At 36.9% G+C, this 16,918-nt stretch overlaps 1 protein-coding gene across 9 annotated transcripts in view; it reads right to left on the bottom strand.

Moving 5' to 3' along the window:
* ptprfa (protein tyrosine phosphatase receptor type Fa) overlaps nt 1-16,918 on the bottom strand; it is a 189,651-nt gene that overhangs the window by 116,508 nt on the left and 56,225 nt on the right. For all 9 annotated transcript variants that reach the window (XM_042335260.1, XM_042335263.1, XM_042335261.1 and 6 more), the window contains exons 2-4: nt 12,030-12,192; nt 1,890-2,035; nt 1,174-1,315 (exon numbers count right to left, since the gene is read on the bottom strand). In XM_042335260.1, coding sequence (XP_042191194.1) covers nt 1,174-1,315; nt 1,890-2,035; nt 12,030-12,114 — 373 coding nt within the window. In that variant the 5' untranslated portion in view covers nt 12,115-12,192. The remainder of the gene's footprint in view (nt 1-1,173; nt 1,316-1,889; nt 2,036-12,029; nt 12,193-16,918) is intronic.

The following is a 16,918-nucleotide window of genomic DNA, read 5'->3' as shown; positions in this document are numbered from 1 at the left end:
AACACTTTCTACTTTCTTGGTTATCCAGGCATTCCTCAAAGGTCTAACAGTGGAGATCAGACACATTGCTATCATTTGCACTGCGTCTAAGGCTTATACATCAACACTAATTCAGGAGCGTGTTAAAAGGCAATTAGTCAGGATGATTCAAAGGAAATCATAAAGCACAAATGAAAAACAAATCGGGAAAGAATGTTGGTTAGTGTTTAAACAGCTGATCCACATTTTTTAAACAAAATGCTAAAGAACCTTTCACAGTTTTTTTTTACAATCACCCACAATACAAGAACTCAGTTATTTCCGATCCGATTTCAGAGTTTAAAGCCAATTTTCACATTGAAGCAATGCTATTGACTATACAATACTTGAGCTCATCTACAGCTTGATTTTAAGGTTTCATAGAAACTCACTCAGGTTGTTAAATACCTCATTTTGCAATCTCTATCCTCTAGTTAACGCCTTCGCTGCTTCAGCCATCTGCTGGTATTAGCCACTCCAATTAAACAATTTTCTGTACCTGCTCTGTTGCATATTGTTCATTCTAGAGCTAAATTTTGGCACGTCCCTTTTTTACAAGAACCATTGACTTTACTTTAGCATCTATTTGAATCCACATTCTAAATTTGTATGGTTTATCAGCTCAAACATCTCTTGTAATCTTGCTTTTGCGACAGCAATCAGTACTTTATTGACTGCAGGCCATTAATGGTGATCAATGGCAACAGAACAGACAAGTTGCAAGGTCATTATAAACAAAGTCATCTCGAAAGAGAAATAGCTAACTTGACAATGGGTTTTGTGACTTGAAGAGGGCAGTCCATACATGGAAAATATTTTTTTATCATTCAACTCAGCCAGGTGTCAGGCTATGTGTAACTAGTTACACTAATCTCAAACTTTCCTATTTAGCAACAATCCCACAGCACAATGTGGTCCCAAAGCTGACATTTTTTCACAGAGACGATTGGTACAAGAAGCAAAAGGTTCACACCAGTGAATTTGGGAGGGAAGATAAACGAAAGGAAAAAATTAGGAAGTCCCCAATTTTAGGAAATGAAATTTAATGGTAGTTGAATCAACTCACAAAATATATAGTTGCTTCCATAATAAGGGTTTGGATGAACAGGTTAATTAAACCCACTAAAGCTGCACCAAAATACAAAAAGTGCTTACCTGCTAGAACTGTTAATTTGGCACTTGTTGTGATCCTCTCAACACTATTTGTCGCTGTGCATTCATAAATTGCTTCATCTCGAGGCGCTCTTAGTGGCTGAATTCGAAGCACTGACCCAGTGCCATCATCAAATGCTATCACCTGTAAATGAAGTAAGAAGCATCTAATTGCATGAAGAAAACGATTTGAGGAGATGACAGGACTGACTTCTGTATTGCAGACTTTTAACACTAATTTGACTACAATAGTTGTAAATTATCACCTTAGGTAGCATTCAAGGATCGTCGCCTCAAATAATAATAAATAACTCTTGCATTTGGTATTGCGTCTTAACACATCAGAAGAACGTCTCAAGGCGCTTCACAAAATTTTCTGTGAAATGGAGTGACTGCATTTGTAGGCAAACACGGCAGCACAATTGCACACAGCAATGTTCCACAAACAGCCATGAAACGAATGAGCAATTTCATTTGGGGGATTGTTGGCCAGGAAACCGGGAAAACTCCCTTCTCCTTGGATCTTTAATGTCCTTTGACATCCACCTGAAAAGGCAGATGGGACCTTGGTTTAATGTCCCATCTGAAAGACAGCACTGCAACACAACCCAAGCACTCCATTGGAGTGTCACCATAGACTTATGTGAGTTCAAGTCCCAATGTGGAATTTAAATCCAAAACCTTCTGAATCAAAGTTTAGAAAAGACAGACCATCTTACCTCAAATCGCTGAGAACTGACTTTCTTGCCTTTTTTCATCCAGGTGATGCTAGGTTTAGGTTCTGCAAATGACTGGCACACAAATGAGGCCACTCCTCCAGAAATTCCAATCTGATCCACAGGGATTCGGATAAAACTTGGCACGGCTAGAAAAGATAGAGTTGTTGTAGATGAGTTAACAGCCTTGATTTTGTGCGCATGTACCTCAAAACGTTTGGGAATTTCTATATAAGTAGTTCCTACCATTAATCCAACATATCTAAATGAAATGGAATTGGACACAACAAATACTGAGGTAATAAAATATTTATAGATTTAGATAACAGAATTTCTACTGTAGCAAAAGACAGAAAATCTGTAACCTCTTCAAATGGCACAGTAAATAATGGAGTACTGAATCTTACGGACTAGGAAGGTCCCAAGTTTAATCGTTGATCTTTGTTAATTTACCAGTAATTATATTTTGAGGATTTGCAGAATCTCTTCAATTCCAAACAAGTCTGCAAAAACTCAACAAGATGCACTTGTAGGAATTCATATTCAATAGCAATAGCGCTGTCTAAATAGAGAGAGATAGTGGTACATCTTTTAAAACATTCCTTTCAGTTCTTCCTCCAGGAAGAATCTGATAACAACTTTCACCATATAATAATCCTTGCATTTGATACAGCACCTTTCAGGTCAGGCAGATGTGCCAAAGCACTTCACAGGATTTACCATCAAGTTTAGTGATACTATTGTGACTCTAATAGTGACTTTTTGCGTGACACTAACTTGTGCACAATATCCCACTTGATAGATATGGCCATGGGAGCAGGTTTTCTTGTTTTGACACTACATGCCCTATATAAAAAAAAAGTAGTTTTTTCCAGCTCAACCATTCCAGTTCAGATTACGAGTCATATCCAAAATATTAAACTTATTCTTTCAGATACTATTTGACGTACTGCGCATTTTCTGCTTTATTTCAGTTTGCATAAAGACAGGGCAAAATACAGTGGCAGTTCGCATAACTTATGTAGCTACATACTCCATTTAATAGGAGCCAACATATCCAATAAATGTGCAGTGATGAGGTACTCAAAACCCATAATAACAAAATAACTGTCAGATAGATAGGGTGCTGAAATCAAGTACTCTTCCACATGAATGAACTTATGTTTTGTCAATGAGGATTGGCGCACCAAACACTGTGCATCCGATCAAAATCTTCAAATTGGCTATGAACTTACAGTATATCTCTGAAGCAAATACTTTGGATTGCAACTCTTGCCCTCAGTAACATACAAAATTACATCAGAAGTATATATTGTTCTGATATGATATTGTGTACCATTGCTAGGTAATAATATCTGAACTCACGGTATTCAGTAATTCAAATGCCATCTGGAACTTGATTTATTTCAGAGAATCCCGAATTTGACAAATTGTCAAAGACTGTCTTTAATTCTGAAGCCTGTTTTCTGTAAGTTATTTTAGGAACTGACAGAAAATGGGCTAGAGAATTAAAACTGAAGTTCAATGTGCCACATTCTACACACTCTGAAAATATTTCATTAATAGAATAAATCTACGTCTAGATGGAATTTCTACCCAAAAAGTCAAATATCTTTATACCGTTTTATCACACTGAATAAATACATGAATAAATGCATTTCAATTATCAACATTTCTATCATGTAATGTTTACTATTTGTCATACTTGCATCAAACTAACAACAGACAGTAGATATGTTTTATTATTACCATAAAACAAAGGTACAACTACTTTATCTCCACTTAAACACATCTAATTAGTTATACGTCTCCAGGCTTTCAGGCTATTGTCAGCAACAGCCTTGAATGAAATAAATGTCTGCATCAAAAACTGTATTGCAATGATTTCAGCATTCACCTGCTGAATTCACAGCAATAGTGCCTAAATTAAGTATATAACATAAAAGCAGACAATTTCAATTCCCTTTCTACTGTCCTATGCTATTTTAAAATTCAAACCGATAATCTATCTCCATCCAAAAAGTGGGGCCCAAATCATCAACAATGCTACACAATTTTGCTGAAGCCAAAAGGGTGCATTTGCTCACATACCTGTAAGGTCAAGTTTCATGAATTCATGCTCACATTCTTGAGCATAATAAGTAGTCTTTGAACCAATGAATGGTGACCAAGTAAGTGTCAGTTAACACTCAAGATGATTGGTGAAAATGCAGGTAATCAGATCTGTCCCATATAAATGGGGCATTAGACTCACACCATGGACTGAATTTTGGTTTTGCTCCACTGCTTTCAGTATTTTCACAATTGTCTTGTCTTTGGAAGTTTTACCTGAGGTTATTTCTTGATAACCTCTCAACAATGTCCTATGCATGGACTAGGTTCCTCTCATCCAATGTGTCTTAATTTTAGTTAGTAATCTCTGGTGCAGAACCTTATTAATTCTCCTCTGGGGAAAAACGTGGATGGCACCCACTGATCCCTCTCCTATTTACCCCCTCTTTTTTGTCAAATAACTCCATTAGGTTAATTAGATCTAACCTATCTATCACAAAACCAAGACAGTCTTGCTAATCAGTTTAAATTCATCCAATTGATCACTTACTTTGTCCTGATGATGGATTCTAGCAATTTTTCCACTACTGATGTTAATCTTACTGGCCTACAATTACCTAATTTGTCCCTTACACCCTTCTTGAATAATGACATGTTGTTTTCTTCCTTTGTTACTATTCCGTAGAGAAAATATATAGAGAACTTTAGAAAACAATGAATGCATACTCCCTCTTTGCTCTTTTTTTGGGGCTCTCTATAATCCTCACCATCTCCAATCTTGCCCCCTACCCTAATCTTTATACAATAATTTTTCTTTTCTTTAATAATGGCCTTAACAACCTACCATGCTTACAAAGAATGTACAGCACGAAAACCATCCACTCAGCCAACCAGTCCATGCTGTTGTTTCTACTCCACAGGAACCTTCATCCATTTCTTACTCGCTCCCATAACCTTCTATTCCCCTCTCTCCAATGTGAAAGTCTAGGTTCCCCTTGAATGCATCTATACTATCTGATTTAATCATTGTTTCGGACAGGGAGTTCTACATTGTCACTACCGCCTGGGTGAAATTGTTCCTGCTAAATTTTTCTCTCTAGTCCACCTCAGCCAGTACATTCCTCATACCATTATAAGGTTGCTTTATCTCAGATCTACCACCATCTAGTGTGTATATAGATATATATATATTTATTCCTTTGTAGTATATATATATGTGTGTGTATATTATATATATATAAATAAATTCTATAATGCATTAAGTACTCGGTTAATCCATTGGTTTACCAACCATCAGTTCATTCCTCACCCTTCAAAATTAGCTTCTCTTTCCTCACACCCCAACCCTGATACAGAATTCAGTCATATTATAGTCACTATTCAAAAGATCCTCTTGTTACATAAGGCAGGGCGCTGGAAAGACACGATTATCCTCATGAAATGGGGAAGATTAAGTAAAACAAACAATTTAGAAAAACCCAAACAATTATTGCATGTGTTAGATATGCTACAATGTACGATTGGAGGATAAAATTAAGTAGGAAAATCCAATTTGTGCAGCAAAGCTATTTCTGGTCGCTCAAAGAATCTTTTCAAAAATTGATCACTGTTGTCAGAGACGTTCCCAGCTCAAACCACTGGAAGTGTAATACGCCTGTATGGGTTATGCCATTGTGGGATAAAAAGACCATGATCACAAGCCTTTGACAGGAAAGAACTGTGCATGTCACACACCCTGACAGCTGCAGAGATGAATGCACACAAGGGAAATCTCTGACAGACTCACCTTGATGTCACTAACAACCACCAGACCTTGTGTCTAGGCTTTGACACCAACTTTCAGATGAGCTTGAAATGAAACATCAGAGATGAAAGGGAATATCAATAAACATTTCAGAATTACACTATGCTTCGTTTTGAGTCATAACCCCTTTCGTTCGCTACAAATGGATGAGTGGGGGGGGGGGGGGCTTTTTACTCTACATAAAATGCATAATTTACAAACAAGATGGAAATGTGAGTGTAATTTAATCACTGATGTAATATAATGATCCAATATATTGGAGGGTATACGTGGATCCGCACATATGTATGGGCCTCATTGGTCTAGATGGAACAAAGCCCGCTCAGCTCAAAGGACAGTCTGAACAGCAGAAATTTCTACTGAATTGGATGCCTTTCCCATGTAACATCCAGTTCAAGTGTCAGAGACCAAGAGGGTACATGGGAGTGTAATCACACTAGGTTTTGAAATAAGAAATGTAGTCTCCAACACAGCAAGATCCAAACCATCATGTTAATGTTTATAGAGAATTGTATGAAGCCAATGATAGATGGTACAAATAGAAAAAAAGTGGATTAAGACATCTGACAGGGCCAGGTTCTATGGGCACAACAGTGTATGTGGGGAGCATACATAAGATCATTACCAGAGTGGCACACACCACAATCCTATGGCAAAGTATGGTGGCAGGTGGCTCCTCTTGTGCACATTATAACATTTCTGCAGAAGATGTTATAAATGGGCCAAAGGCCATGTCCCAACACTGAAAGAGATTATAGCTGGAGACCCAAGTAATCAGTCTCAAGAGAAATTTGGAGAAATAAAACAGCAGTGATAGTGTCAGTGGTACAGATTAGCATAACAAAAGACAAGCGCCTCAACAGCTGAAAAGTTGATCCATTTGAGTAAATAACAGCTGCCCATCAAATCCATGCTTTCAAAAACAACAGCTGGATCTTGTCGTATCTAATGCTCTTAGGCAAATTATAGGTCCTATTCCATAACGGTAATCCACTTTAGGTAAATGAATTATACTTCAGCCTGTGTTTTACTAGGTTAGTCTCTATATTTACAATGGGAAAGATGCAGCTTCCCAATGTAGTGCATGACTGCATCCTAATTCAGGGAACCTACACGGATCTAGACACTACTGAGAAGAGAATTAACTGAACCGGGAGGAGTTAAAAAGACTATAGCATGATAACATTTGTATCAATATGGAAAACAGCTCATCTAAACTCCAGTATGTAACTTTGGATAGGCAAATGTCAGGGGTAGGAGGGTCAATTGTAATAACAGAAGTGTGTGTGTGGGGGGGGCGGGGGGTGGGGGGGTGAGAACAAGAAGGGAAGATCTACTGATACATTTTCCAAAGATAGATGGATATCCTTCAAAATAGTCAGGGTTGTAAGAAAGCATTTCTCTGCCTAGAGGGAATCAACAGTTGGAAGGGAATACCAAAAACAGTGCTCAAGGCCAGGCCATGGGGCTCATTTAAGAAACAATATGATGTTTTAACTGGTGGATTGAAGATGAGATCAAATGGATCAGAGAGTCTTCTTTTACAAAGTTCTCTTCTAATCTAGTCAGTCTGGTTTAGTTGGTAACAGACTCATTTGGGGAATCAGAATGTTGTAGGTTCAAACTCCATCTCTGGACTTTGAGCTCACAGCCTTCGGAGGACATAGATGACAAGGTCTCATCTGTTCAGGTGAACCTTAAAGATCTCAGATCCCATGGTATTATCAAAATGGATTTTTTCCGGTTGTCCTGGTTAACGATCTTCCAGATAAAATTCCTCATTCATTTCAGGGCTCCTTCTGGGCCATTGCTGTTCGCAAATTGGCTATCGTGTTCACCTGCAACTACACAATCACTATACTCCCAATTGTTCAGTGATCAAAAGCAGAATGTAGAATGATAGTAGGGGGAAACAATGAGACAAGAATATATGGTCACTATAAAGTGCTTATATTTTTCCATGAAGACAAGATCAGGTTTAAATATAATTCCCCAATAGTTGAATAGTTTACAATCACCAACCTAGGGCAAAGGTTCATCAAAAGAGCATGTTATCAGAGTAGCAATTAAATGGGGAGGGGAAGAAAAAGATGAGAATCTGGATAGTAGGGAAAGAATTAACAATGCACTATTGTTTTTCAGAATATTACCTATCACAGGTCTACTTCCACATTTGATTCAGCAAACACTCCTATCCTCACCTGTTAGCCAATATGCAAAATGAGTCTGAACACTGGTCACAAAAGTCAGCAACGCGGAACATGGAGGGGAGAGGAAAAGAGGGAGAAACACATCTTAACCTGTGTACTATCAAACTCTATTACACCGTCAAACTATTATAAAAAGGTTATCAACCACCGTAAGAGGGTCACTTTTTTTAAATTGTCCTTGAAAAAAGGCTATTCACACGCTTTATACAAGGTCATTTCAAATTCACAGTGAACAGCTTTTGTATTATAATACCTTCAAGGACAGTACACAGACACATTGATCACCCTGCAAAAAATTATCTCTTTCAATTCATTGCTGACACCTTCCTGACCACTCATTCTACACTGTATCCACATGACTGAAATCCATTCAGTGCGACGTGATACTGAGAGTATGCAATCCAAAAGGATATTACTGGAAGGAACAGCAGCCAGCAGAGGCCTGGAGTGCAAACTACATAATGACCTAAAGATTCAACACACTCATAAATCAATTTATCAGACAAATTATACAGTCCAACAAGCCCATTTTCTAAAAGCTGATACTGCTGTCTGTGCTTTTGGCTCCGACAACACACTGCTGAAAGAGAGCTGGCAAGTAGCGACAGATGCAATAGCCTAATAAAGAGCTTGGTAGCTGATGGTGGATTAAGGCATTAATAACATTTTGTGCATTATCTGACTTTTTATTATGTTTTATGCAAGCTGAATTACTGTTTTATTTTTAATAGTTTAGCAAAATAAATCACAGTAATGCTGCTTAAATTCTTCCCAATGTATTAATCTATTCCTTTAGACCAGAATGCATTCACAGAAATGGTTTAGACAACCAGCCGCTATTTTAATTCATAATCCATAAATATATGAAACGTCAACAATTTATGATTGAAAAATTACTTGAGAGCATTTTATTGGAATCTCTCCATGTTCATCTGAGGAGTACGCACACAATAAGGAGATTAAATTTAAAGCAACGGTCTTGCCTCATTAATCCACTCTGACTATTTGAGGTGGAAACTCCACTAAGAGAAGAAGCCACAAAGGTGTTCACTGGAACAAGGCTCAGCAGGTGGTTTGGAAATTGAATACAGTAAATCTCATAAGTGCTACTAGTCGGGACCATAACATTTAGCACGACTTACGCAAAGTCTAAGTTGTGGCTGGTAAATGTGCATGCTCTGACAGGTTAAGACTGTTTCCCATGATTCAGTGCATCTTGACCCCCCCGTTCACCCACAAATATACAGTCAATTCATTTTACAGTGTGTTCTGTGAAGCGCTTTGGGACGTCCTCCCGACGTGAAAAGCGCTATATCAAATGCAAGGATTATTATTATTATTACATGTGCATTCACCATCAAGCATTGGAATCGCATTGAATAACAATAATGAATCATGGGAAATTAAGTTCCCATGCGTGCGTGCCGATGGATCAAGACTATGTTTCTCGCGGTTCAATGCAGCCTATCGGTAAGTGTGTATGGGACAACAGGGTCAGGATGTAATTTCCTGCGCCCCCTCCCTTGGCACCTTCAAGACCTGCCTCAAGAGCCTCCTCATCGACCCTGCTTTCGATCTCCCTGCTTCCCCCTCACTCTCCTCCACCCCAACCCTCAGCTCGGGTCCGTAACTCTGTCTGTCCAGCGCCTTGGTAGGTCCTCCCGACGTGAAAGGGGCTATATAAATGTCACTTTGCTGTTGTTGTTGATTCAATGAAGGCGATATGTGAAGGAGTAATGGGGGATAGGGAGCGATATTACGAGGATGTGAATAAATACATACTAGTGCAAAGAAATCAAAGTGGTTTTGATAGGAAACTCAATGGGACTCTTTTTGAGTTTTAATAAAGGTGCAGTCCAATGAAGACAAATACACGACCAAATTAAATTAAAACAAAATAAATTAAAATAATTTGACATTAAAAAAAAATAGTAATCTCTACTAGCAGGAGATATTTTCATAGTAACCAGCTAAACAAATCAGGTGAATTGGGGGTGGGAGGGGAGATTAAAAAAATGTAAAAAATAAATAATTATAACCAAATTTAGGTAAACGCTTACAATAGAAGTTTACAGATGATACTTAATAGTCAATTGTTTCTTCACTGAATTAAAGATCATGAGTGTTTGATATTAAAAATGCTGTGTAGCAAATGTAAAACTGTGAAGGTATCATGAAAGAAACATCCATACAGTTTCAGTGGGGTAATTTCATCTAGCCTGCGTCAGTTGTTTATTAGTTTAATTCTCAAGTTTTAGTTGCTCTTAATGTCTTAATTTCTTGCAATAATACATCTGTCATGAATGTTTAAACATATGTGCCTATTACTGCAACATCAACTAATGTTATAAATCAATGCTGCAAGTTCAAGCCTGCAAAAACTACCGATAAATGAATTTAAGTCATTTACGTGCCAACATTAATGCTATGGTTTGCAAATTAATGGGCAACAAATTTGGACAACAACTATAAAAATCTTCACATGCAAGGAGGTTTCTTCACATTTTCCAGAAAAGTTGTCACCTCACGTAGATCAGAAAGAAAGAAAATTAAAACTATCAAAAAGACATAGTAACTGTTGCAACTGCAATACTCCAACTTGGGCCTAACAAATGCTTTGTTCAAATTCAAGATTTTCATTTTACAGCCTTTTCTACTTACACTCCCTCCCTCCTCCATTTAATTAAGAATGTTATCATTTAGGGTACATTTCCTTTCTTTCATCCTCCTCCTAAATTGTATTACTTTAGATTTTTCAGTATTGAAAATCCATTCGCAATTTATCTGCCCACGCACACGTTAACATGTCTATGCTACCCTTTAGTCTTCCAAATTTCTCTTCAGTTTCCCTACGCTTCTTAATTTGGTATAAATAACAAATTTAGACAATGTGCCCAGTTTCAATTATATATGTGGAAATAATGTATAATATATTCAGACCCCTGAATTATGAATTTCATCAGTCTGGAGAACATTCTCTTTCCTTACTCTCTGCTTCACAGCTTTTAAACTTTTCACTGCATGCTGCCACATTGTAGTCAATATCAAGTGTCTTAATTTCTGCAATAAGGTTCTTGCGTGACACCTTATCAAAACAGTTTGAAAATAATAATCCTTGGACATCTCAAAGTGTTTCACTGAATATTCTGTAAAGTGAATTGGCTCTATGTACATGCGATCGAAAATGCATGACATCCATTGCCTCCCCTTTATACATTATTCTTACAAAGAAATCTATTAAATTAGCTTAACACAATGTGCTTTTTAGAAATCTGCTGTCTAAGGTCACTGATTTCATAATATTATGATTTAAAAAAGTTTTTAAAAATGATGAGTCAAGAAGTCCAAGTCTATAATGACATTTAGTGGAGTTCAGTACTCTGCTCTTAAGACAATTTTTATACTTCAATTAGTAAATATTATGCTGTTAATACAACAGAGTAGATGACACATAAAAGCTCAATTACTATATTTCAAGAATGAAAAAGCCAATTGGAATGTATGGTATGTAGGTATATAGAAATGTCTTTTTTAAGGCTTCACAACACACCACTGATTGAACTTAGCTAATGTGTCAGTGAAACTCACAATCCCAATAGAAAAAAGTGCCACATTTAAAAGTTCAGGAAGGCCTCACTGATCTTGATGAACTACGAAGTGCATCGCCCTGCTTGCTTCGGCGCACATATGGAAGGCAATGGTCTCATAATTTTACATTTATACATAAATGTTAGGGTTTTGTACAAAACACCTCATGCATCCCAACACAATCAAAATGGAAACTAGGCAGGTGTTTGAACGGTGTCTAGTGCCATTCATCTAAAAGAGTTAACCTATCTCAATCACATTTTGTTCCAATTCTGCCACATTGCTCGAGTTTTTGTAGTCTCTTCTATGATGTTCATTTTCTATCCTTTGATACACAAAGGATGGAAAATGAACATCATAGAAGGGACTACAAAAAACATATACAATTCCATGGCGAGTTTGTTGTTTCTACATTCATGAATTACCTGTTGAAACAAATGTGTTAGGATAGTGCTAGAGAAAGAGAAGAATGCCAATAACTTTACTTACTGTCTGTCTGGATGAAATGTGCCATGTAACTCAGGATTACCATGACTGGCACAAGACAACTCACTGACCAACACTGAGGTACCATATTCTAGGGTAAGGCCAATCCTTTTCCTTGAGTCCGGGTACCAGACACCTCCAGTTATCGTTCTTTAGACGTTCACACCTGCAAAGAAAGAAATTGCATTTAGAAATCATTGACATCTAAACAAGTATTTTCTTTCCCCTACAGTAACCTTCAGTTCAAAGCTGCTTGCCCAAGACAATCAGAAATTATAATATTTTACAAATGTAACAAAATCATACATTACAACAGTTAAAGCTGTTACTTCGCACCAATTTAAACTGCAATCTCAATCACTGAATTCAAGAAACTAGTATTTATAATATAACAAGGCAGATTTCAATTGATTCAGTGTGAATACAAATTCACGGTGAAAAATTGTGGTAACTTACTATAGACAGTGAAAAATAAATGTTAGCACGGTTGAGTAAATGATGAGTTAATTTCTCTCCATTTTACCCAATGTTTGACTTTTTCCATTTATACACAATATTTGGATAAATCTTCAACATTTTTTACATCCAATGCTCCATTATGCAATTTCTGAATTAAAAACACTTTCCATGAGCCATCAAGAATGCCTTTTGTTTTCTTGAATTCTATTCAGCGATTATCTGTTCAGGATTTTAGGCTCATCTTTATTTTGGTAAGGCAGCAAATAATCAAACAACCCATCCTTTTCTATTTGTTTTTCCTAAAGTACACATTTAGGGGGATTTCTTCAGCACACATGGGACAAATAGTTCAATAAATATGCATTTTCTTTTTTTGGATCTTTTCAGGGCCTGATATAAAAATTCCCCAATTGTTATTTTTTTTAAAAAATGTATACTTTATGGACTAACACTGGGCAAGATTCACTTTTCCAAATCTCATTAAGAGCATACATTAATTACCAAAGAAACTATTGTAGGCAGATAGGACATCAACAATGACCAGTTTCAGACTTAAAGAGCATTTTATCAGAGGAGATACTTATATTAAAGCTGAATGGAACCAAGAGCTGAAGAAGTACATTTCTACACCAATTTTCACCCTTCTTCACCTGATGGCACTAATTCACAGGTTCCACAGATGCCAGACACTTTACCCAAATGGAATGGTCAGCAAGGTTCTGCATCCCTACAACTAGAAAAAAACATTCTCCACCAATTCTGAAAACTGATATGATTTACAGGTTAATGAGGCAGGATGATAGATTCCTCATCTCTTTAGAGTCAAGATAGACATTGCCAACAAATCTCTTCATAGGTTTGTACCCATCTTTACAGTTAATCCTTACAGCCCAGATTCTCTTATGGAGAGCTTAAAGCATTTTGCATTGAACTAATAACTTCCATCTTTTCCTACCACCCCTAGAAAAACCCCACATGTTCCAATGCAGTTTTTCATCTATAAACCCAGATGAAAATAATCAACTTCTCTGCTGAATAAGAATATGAACACTAGTTGCCATTTGTTATGCTTAATGCCATCATTGATTCAGACATGCAATATTGTAATAGTCTCATTCATTGTTTAAAACAAATGTACATTGATTGCAGCAGATTTTTAAAAGTGGATGCTGGATGAATTCACATAGTCAATTGAAGAGATTAGTCAAGAAGTTAACAATACTGCTAAGGATTTTATGACTTCTCTTGCCGAATAATAATTTTTATTTAATAGGTAGGGGAACCCTAACATCAAATTCTGCAAAGTAGGAAACCAATAGAATCAGCCTGAAACGTGAGAGAAAACATATGGGTTTCTACAAATATGGTAATCGTCTATATTTCATTCTAGGTTCTCACTATGGATTTTTCCCCAGTGAGAAAACAGGTCATTTTGGAGACGATAAAGTGGAAAGAACTAAATAAAGTAAAATTGAAACGTCAGTCAAAGCTTTCAAAATCAGTTCCAAACCATAATGACTAAAGCAAAGAACTGCAGTAATTCCCAGTAAATTAAGGCCTGAGCGACAATATCAAGTATACTGTAACGACACGCCTGACAATAATCCCTCAAGAAAAAAAATAATAAAATTGGTCACTTCAATCCACGATTGTTTGTGGGACACTGCTGTGCACAATTGGCTGCTGCATTTCGCCCACAAATATACAGTCAATTCACTTTACAGTATATTCTGTGAAGCGCTTTGAGACATCTAGAAGATGTGAAAAGCATTTTATCAAATGCAAGGATTATTATTATTATTGAGAAACAAGAACTCAGTTGTGTTCTTTGATTAGTTACCAGTTAATAATCCAAGATACTATTGAAGTAATTCTCAGTAGATTATTCAACACTAGTTCAATGAAACTGACATTTTTAAAAAAATATTATACCCTCTGGACTACAAACTCAGGGGTCACGCAATGCTAGCTCCAACTAATATTTCAGTAGCCTTTATAATTGCACTTTTTTGTACAAAGTCATAGAATATCAATCACAGGTAGATGCCTCAAAAATTGTAATCGGACCCAAAAACATAGCAGGGCCAAAATATATACTACCATGTTTTAAAATAGCATCAATGAAATTTCATTATATTGTGAATTGAATACATTTTCCTTTTATGTCTGTAGCATATGGTATTCAGCAATCAGAACACAAACGCTAGAGAAAATTCCATCCAAAGATTCAGTCACAGGTATCTCGAAACCTTCCCCTAATCAGGAATTAAGGAAACTCAAAGCTCCATTGAATAATGCCATCTTATATTAGACACATGTCAGTCACTATCTCTGAAAGCCCATTGCTCTCAGAGGACATTAGCTCTCTGAAAGTACCATTAAGACATTGCTCAGCACTGAGGAAATGCCAGATTGCTGCATCATTACCAGAAGGATTACAGCCTCCCAAGGGAATGGCAGTTAAGTGATACCTACCATTAATACATCTTACACCTTGCTATCTTGTAAGAAAAGCTGCATTTGTCCCAGACACCAATAGAAAGCACACTGTGTAAGGACTCAGTCCTGTTTATTACGTAGAGGAGCTAAACTGACTTGCCATGACAGCAAATGAATATTCCATAATACTCATATAATGAGTCAAATGCAGGCTTTGCTTAATAGCAACCTTTAATGACGTTGCAAATGATTAAAGAGCCATAATGCAAGTTCTCTCTGTAGAGTTCCTTCCCCCAAATTTACGAGGGAAGAAATTACTGGTAGTTGGCTTTCTGATTCACTAATAAACTACCATGCGAAAAGGCAAACCTGGAGCTATTTCCAGGTTACTTTGTAAGCAAATTGCTCTGCGCAATACAACATAGATTATGTTAAGAAACTAAACTTCTTTCACGCAAATAAACAGGTGTTCACAATAGGACATTAATCAGTCAGGATTAGCTCATTGGAAGCAAATTTAACCTCTGAAAAGCTAACATAACCCTAATGCATCATTGAAAAATAATTTTACATTATGTTCAGATATTGTAAAGTAGTAAAAGTTTTAGGTGAGATTAAGAAAACCGAAAGAGTTCCAAACTTGCCATAGTCAAATTGTTCAGCAAAATGTGTGACTTCTTAAGCTGTTGTCACACATATTTATGTAGAAATACGCTAATTAAGGTTTTTTTGGTCAGCTGGGTGTCTGACACACGCTAAAACCCATCACCCTGCTTAAGAATATCCAAACTAAGTTGAGATTTCCGTACATCCCACCTACACTTTGAAACCCCAGAGACAGATTGTTGGAATGGAGTGCACACTCTCTCCCTGGAGGGACGCATCCTGCTTACCTAATTTCAGAAAGTATTTACAAGAGCCATGGCTTCAGATATTTCTGAAGTTGATAGTCAATCTCTCTGCATGATTGTTTAATGTTCAACCACAAAATATAGTCAATCCACTTTACAGTATATCATGTGAAGCACTTTGTGACTTTGACAATGTGATAAGGTGCTATATCATATGCACTTATTGTTGTATGTTGATCAATAATAGTCTTAAGAATCTTACGCGTCTTAAGAATAAAAAGTCTTCCTTGCAATTATGCAGAGCAAGAAGCGAGCAATTGCTTTGTACAACGAAAGCAAATTTTGTTTCAGAACAAGAACTCTGAATCTTTAGCATCTGATACATTTCTATAATTTCTTATTTGACAGTAAGGAACTAGGAAAGTTATAGGCATATAGAATCTTTCATGTCAGGAGAACATCACAAAGCACAAGTAGAATTTTACTGTAAAGAGTAGCAACTGCAATTTGTAGGTATATGCAGTCGCAAATTTGTCCACAGCGATGGCCCACAGCAGGTATGAAGTGAATGTTTATCTGATGAATTGTTGGAAGAGGAAAACAGGAAAATCTTTTTCTTTTCAAATAGGAACATAGCAACTTTAACCACACACATAAACAAGCAGTTGGAACCTCAGTTTAATGACTTATCCAAAGGACAACATCTCCAACAATTAAGTGCTCCACCCGTCACTACATTGGAGCATCATTCTGGACTTTGAGGTCAGAGTCCAGACATCGAGCTCGAATCCGCAGCCTACAGACTCGAATCTAGAGTGCTACCAACTGAGCCAGACAACCAACTAATAACTTTAGCAATACATCCTTAGTTTTCATTCTTGGCAGCATGCCTTCTTCATTGTGGCAGTGAAATTTACACCAAAGGAAAGCATTCGGCCCATTAAGTTTATATCAGCTCTCAGAGCAAGGCAGTCATTCAGTCTCATAATTTCAGCAGCTCAGAGCAATTTCTCCCAACAGCAACCAATAACCCCTATATGTCCTTATAACCATTTTCTAAATTTATAACTTACTTTTTTTGTAAAAGTGCTAAGCAACATAACCAAACTAAATTAACTGAGGTTCCATACATCCACAACAATC

Source organism: Callorhinchus milii, unplaced genomic scaffold (assembly GCF_018977255.1).
Source record: "Callorhinchus milii isolate IMCB2004 unplaced genomic scaffold, IMCB_Cmil_1.0 Scaffold5, whole genome shotgun sequence".
NCBI classification, from domain to species: Eukaryota; Metazoa; Chordata; class Chondrichthyes; order Chimaeriformes; family Callorhinchidae; genus Callorhinchus; species Callorhinchus milii.
Note: the sequence above shows the minus strand (reverse complement) of the source record. Positions and strands in the feature narration are given on the sequence as shown.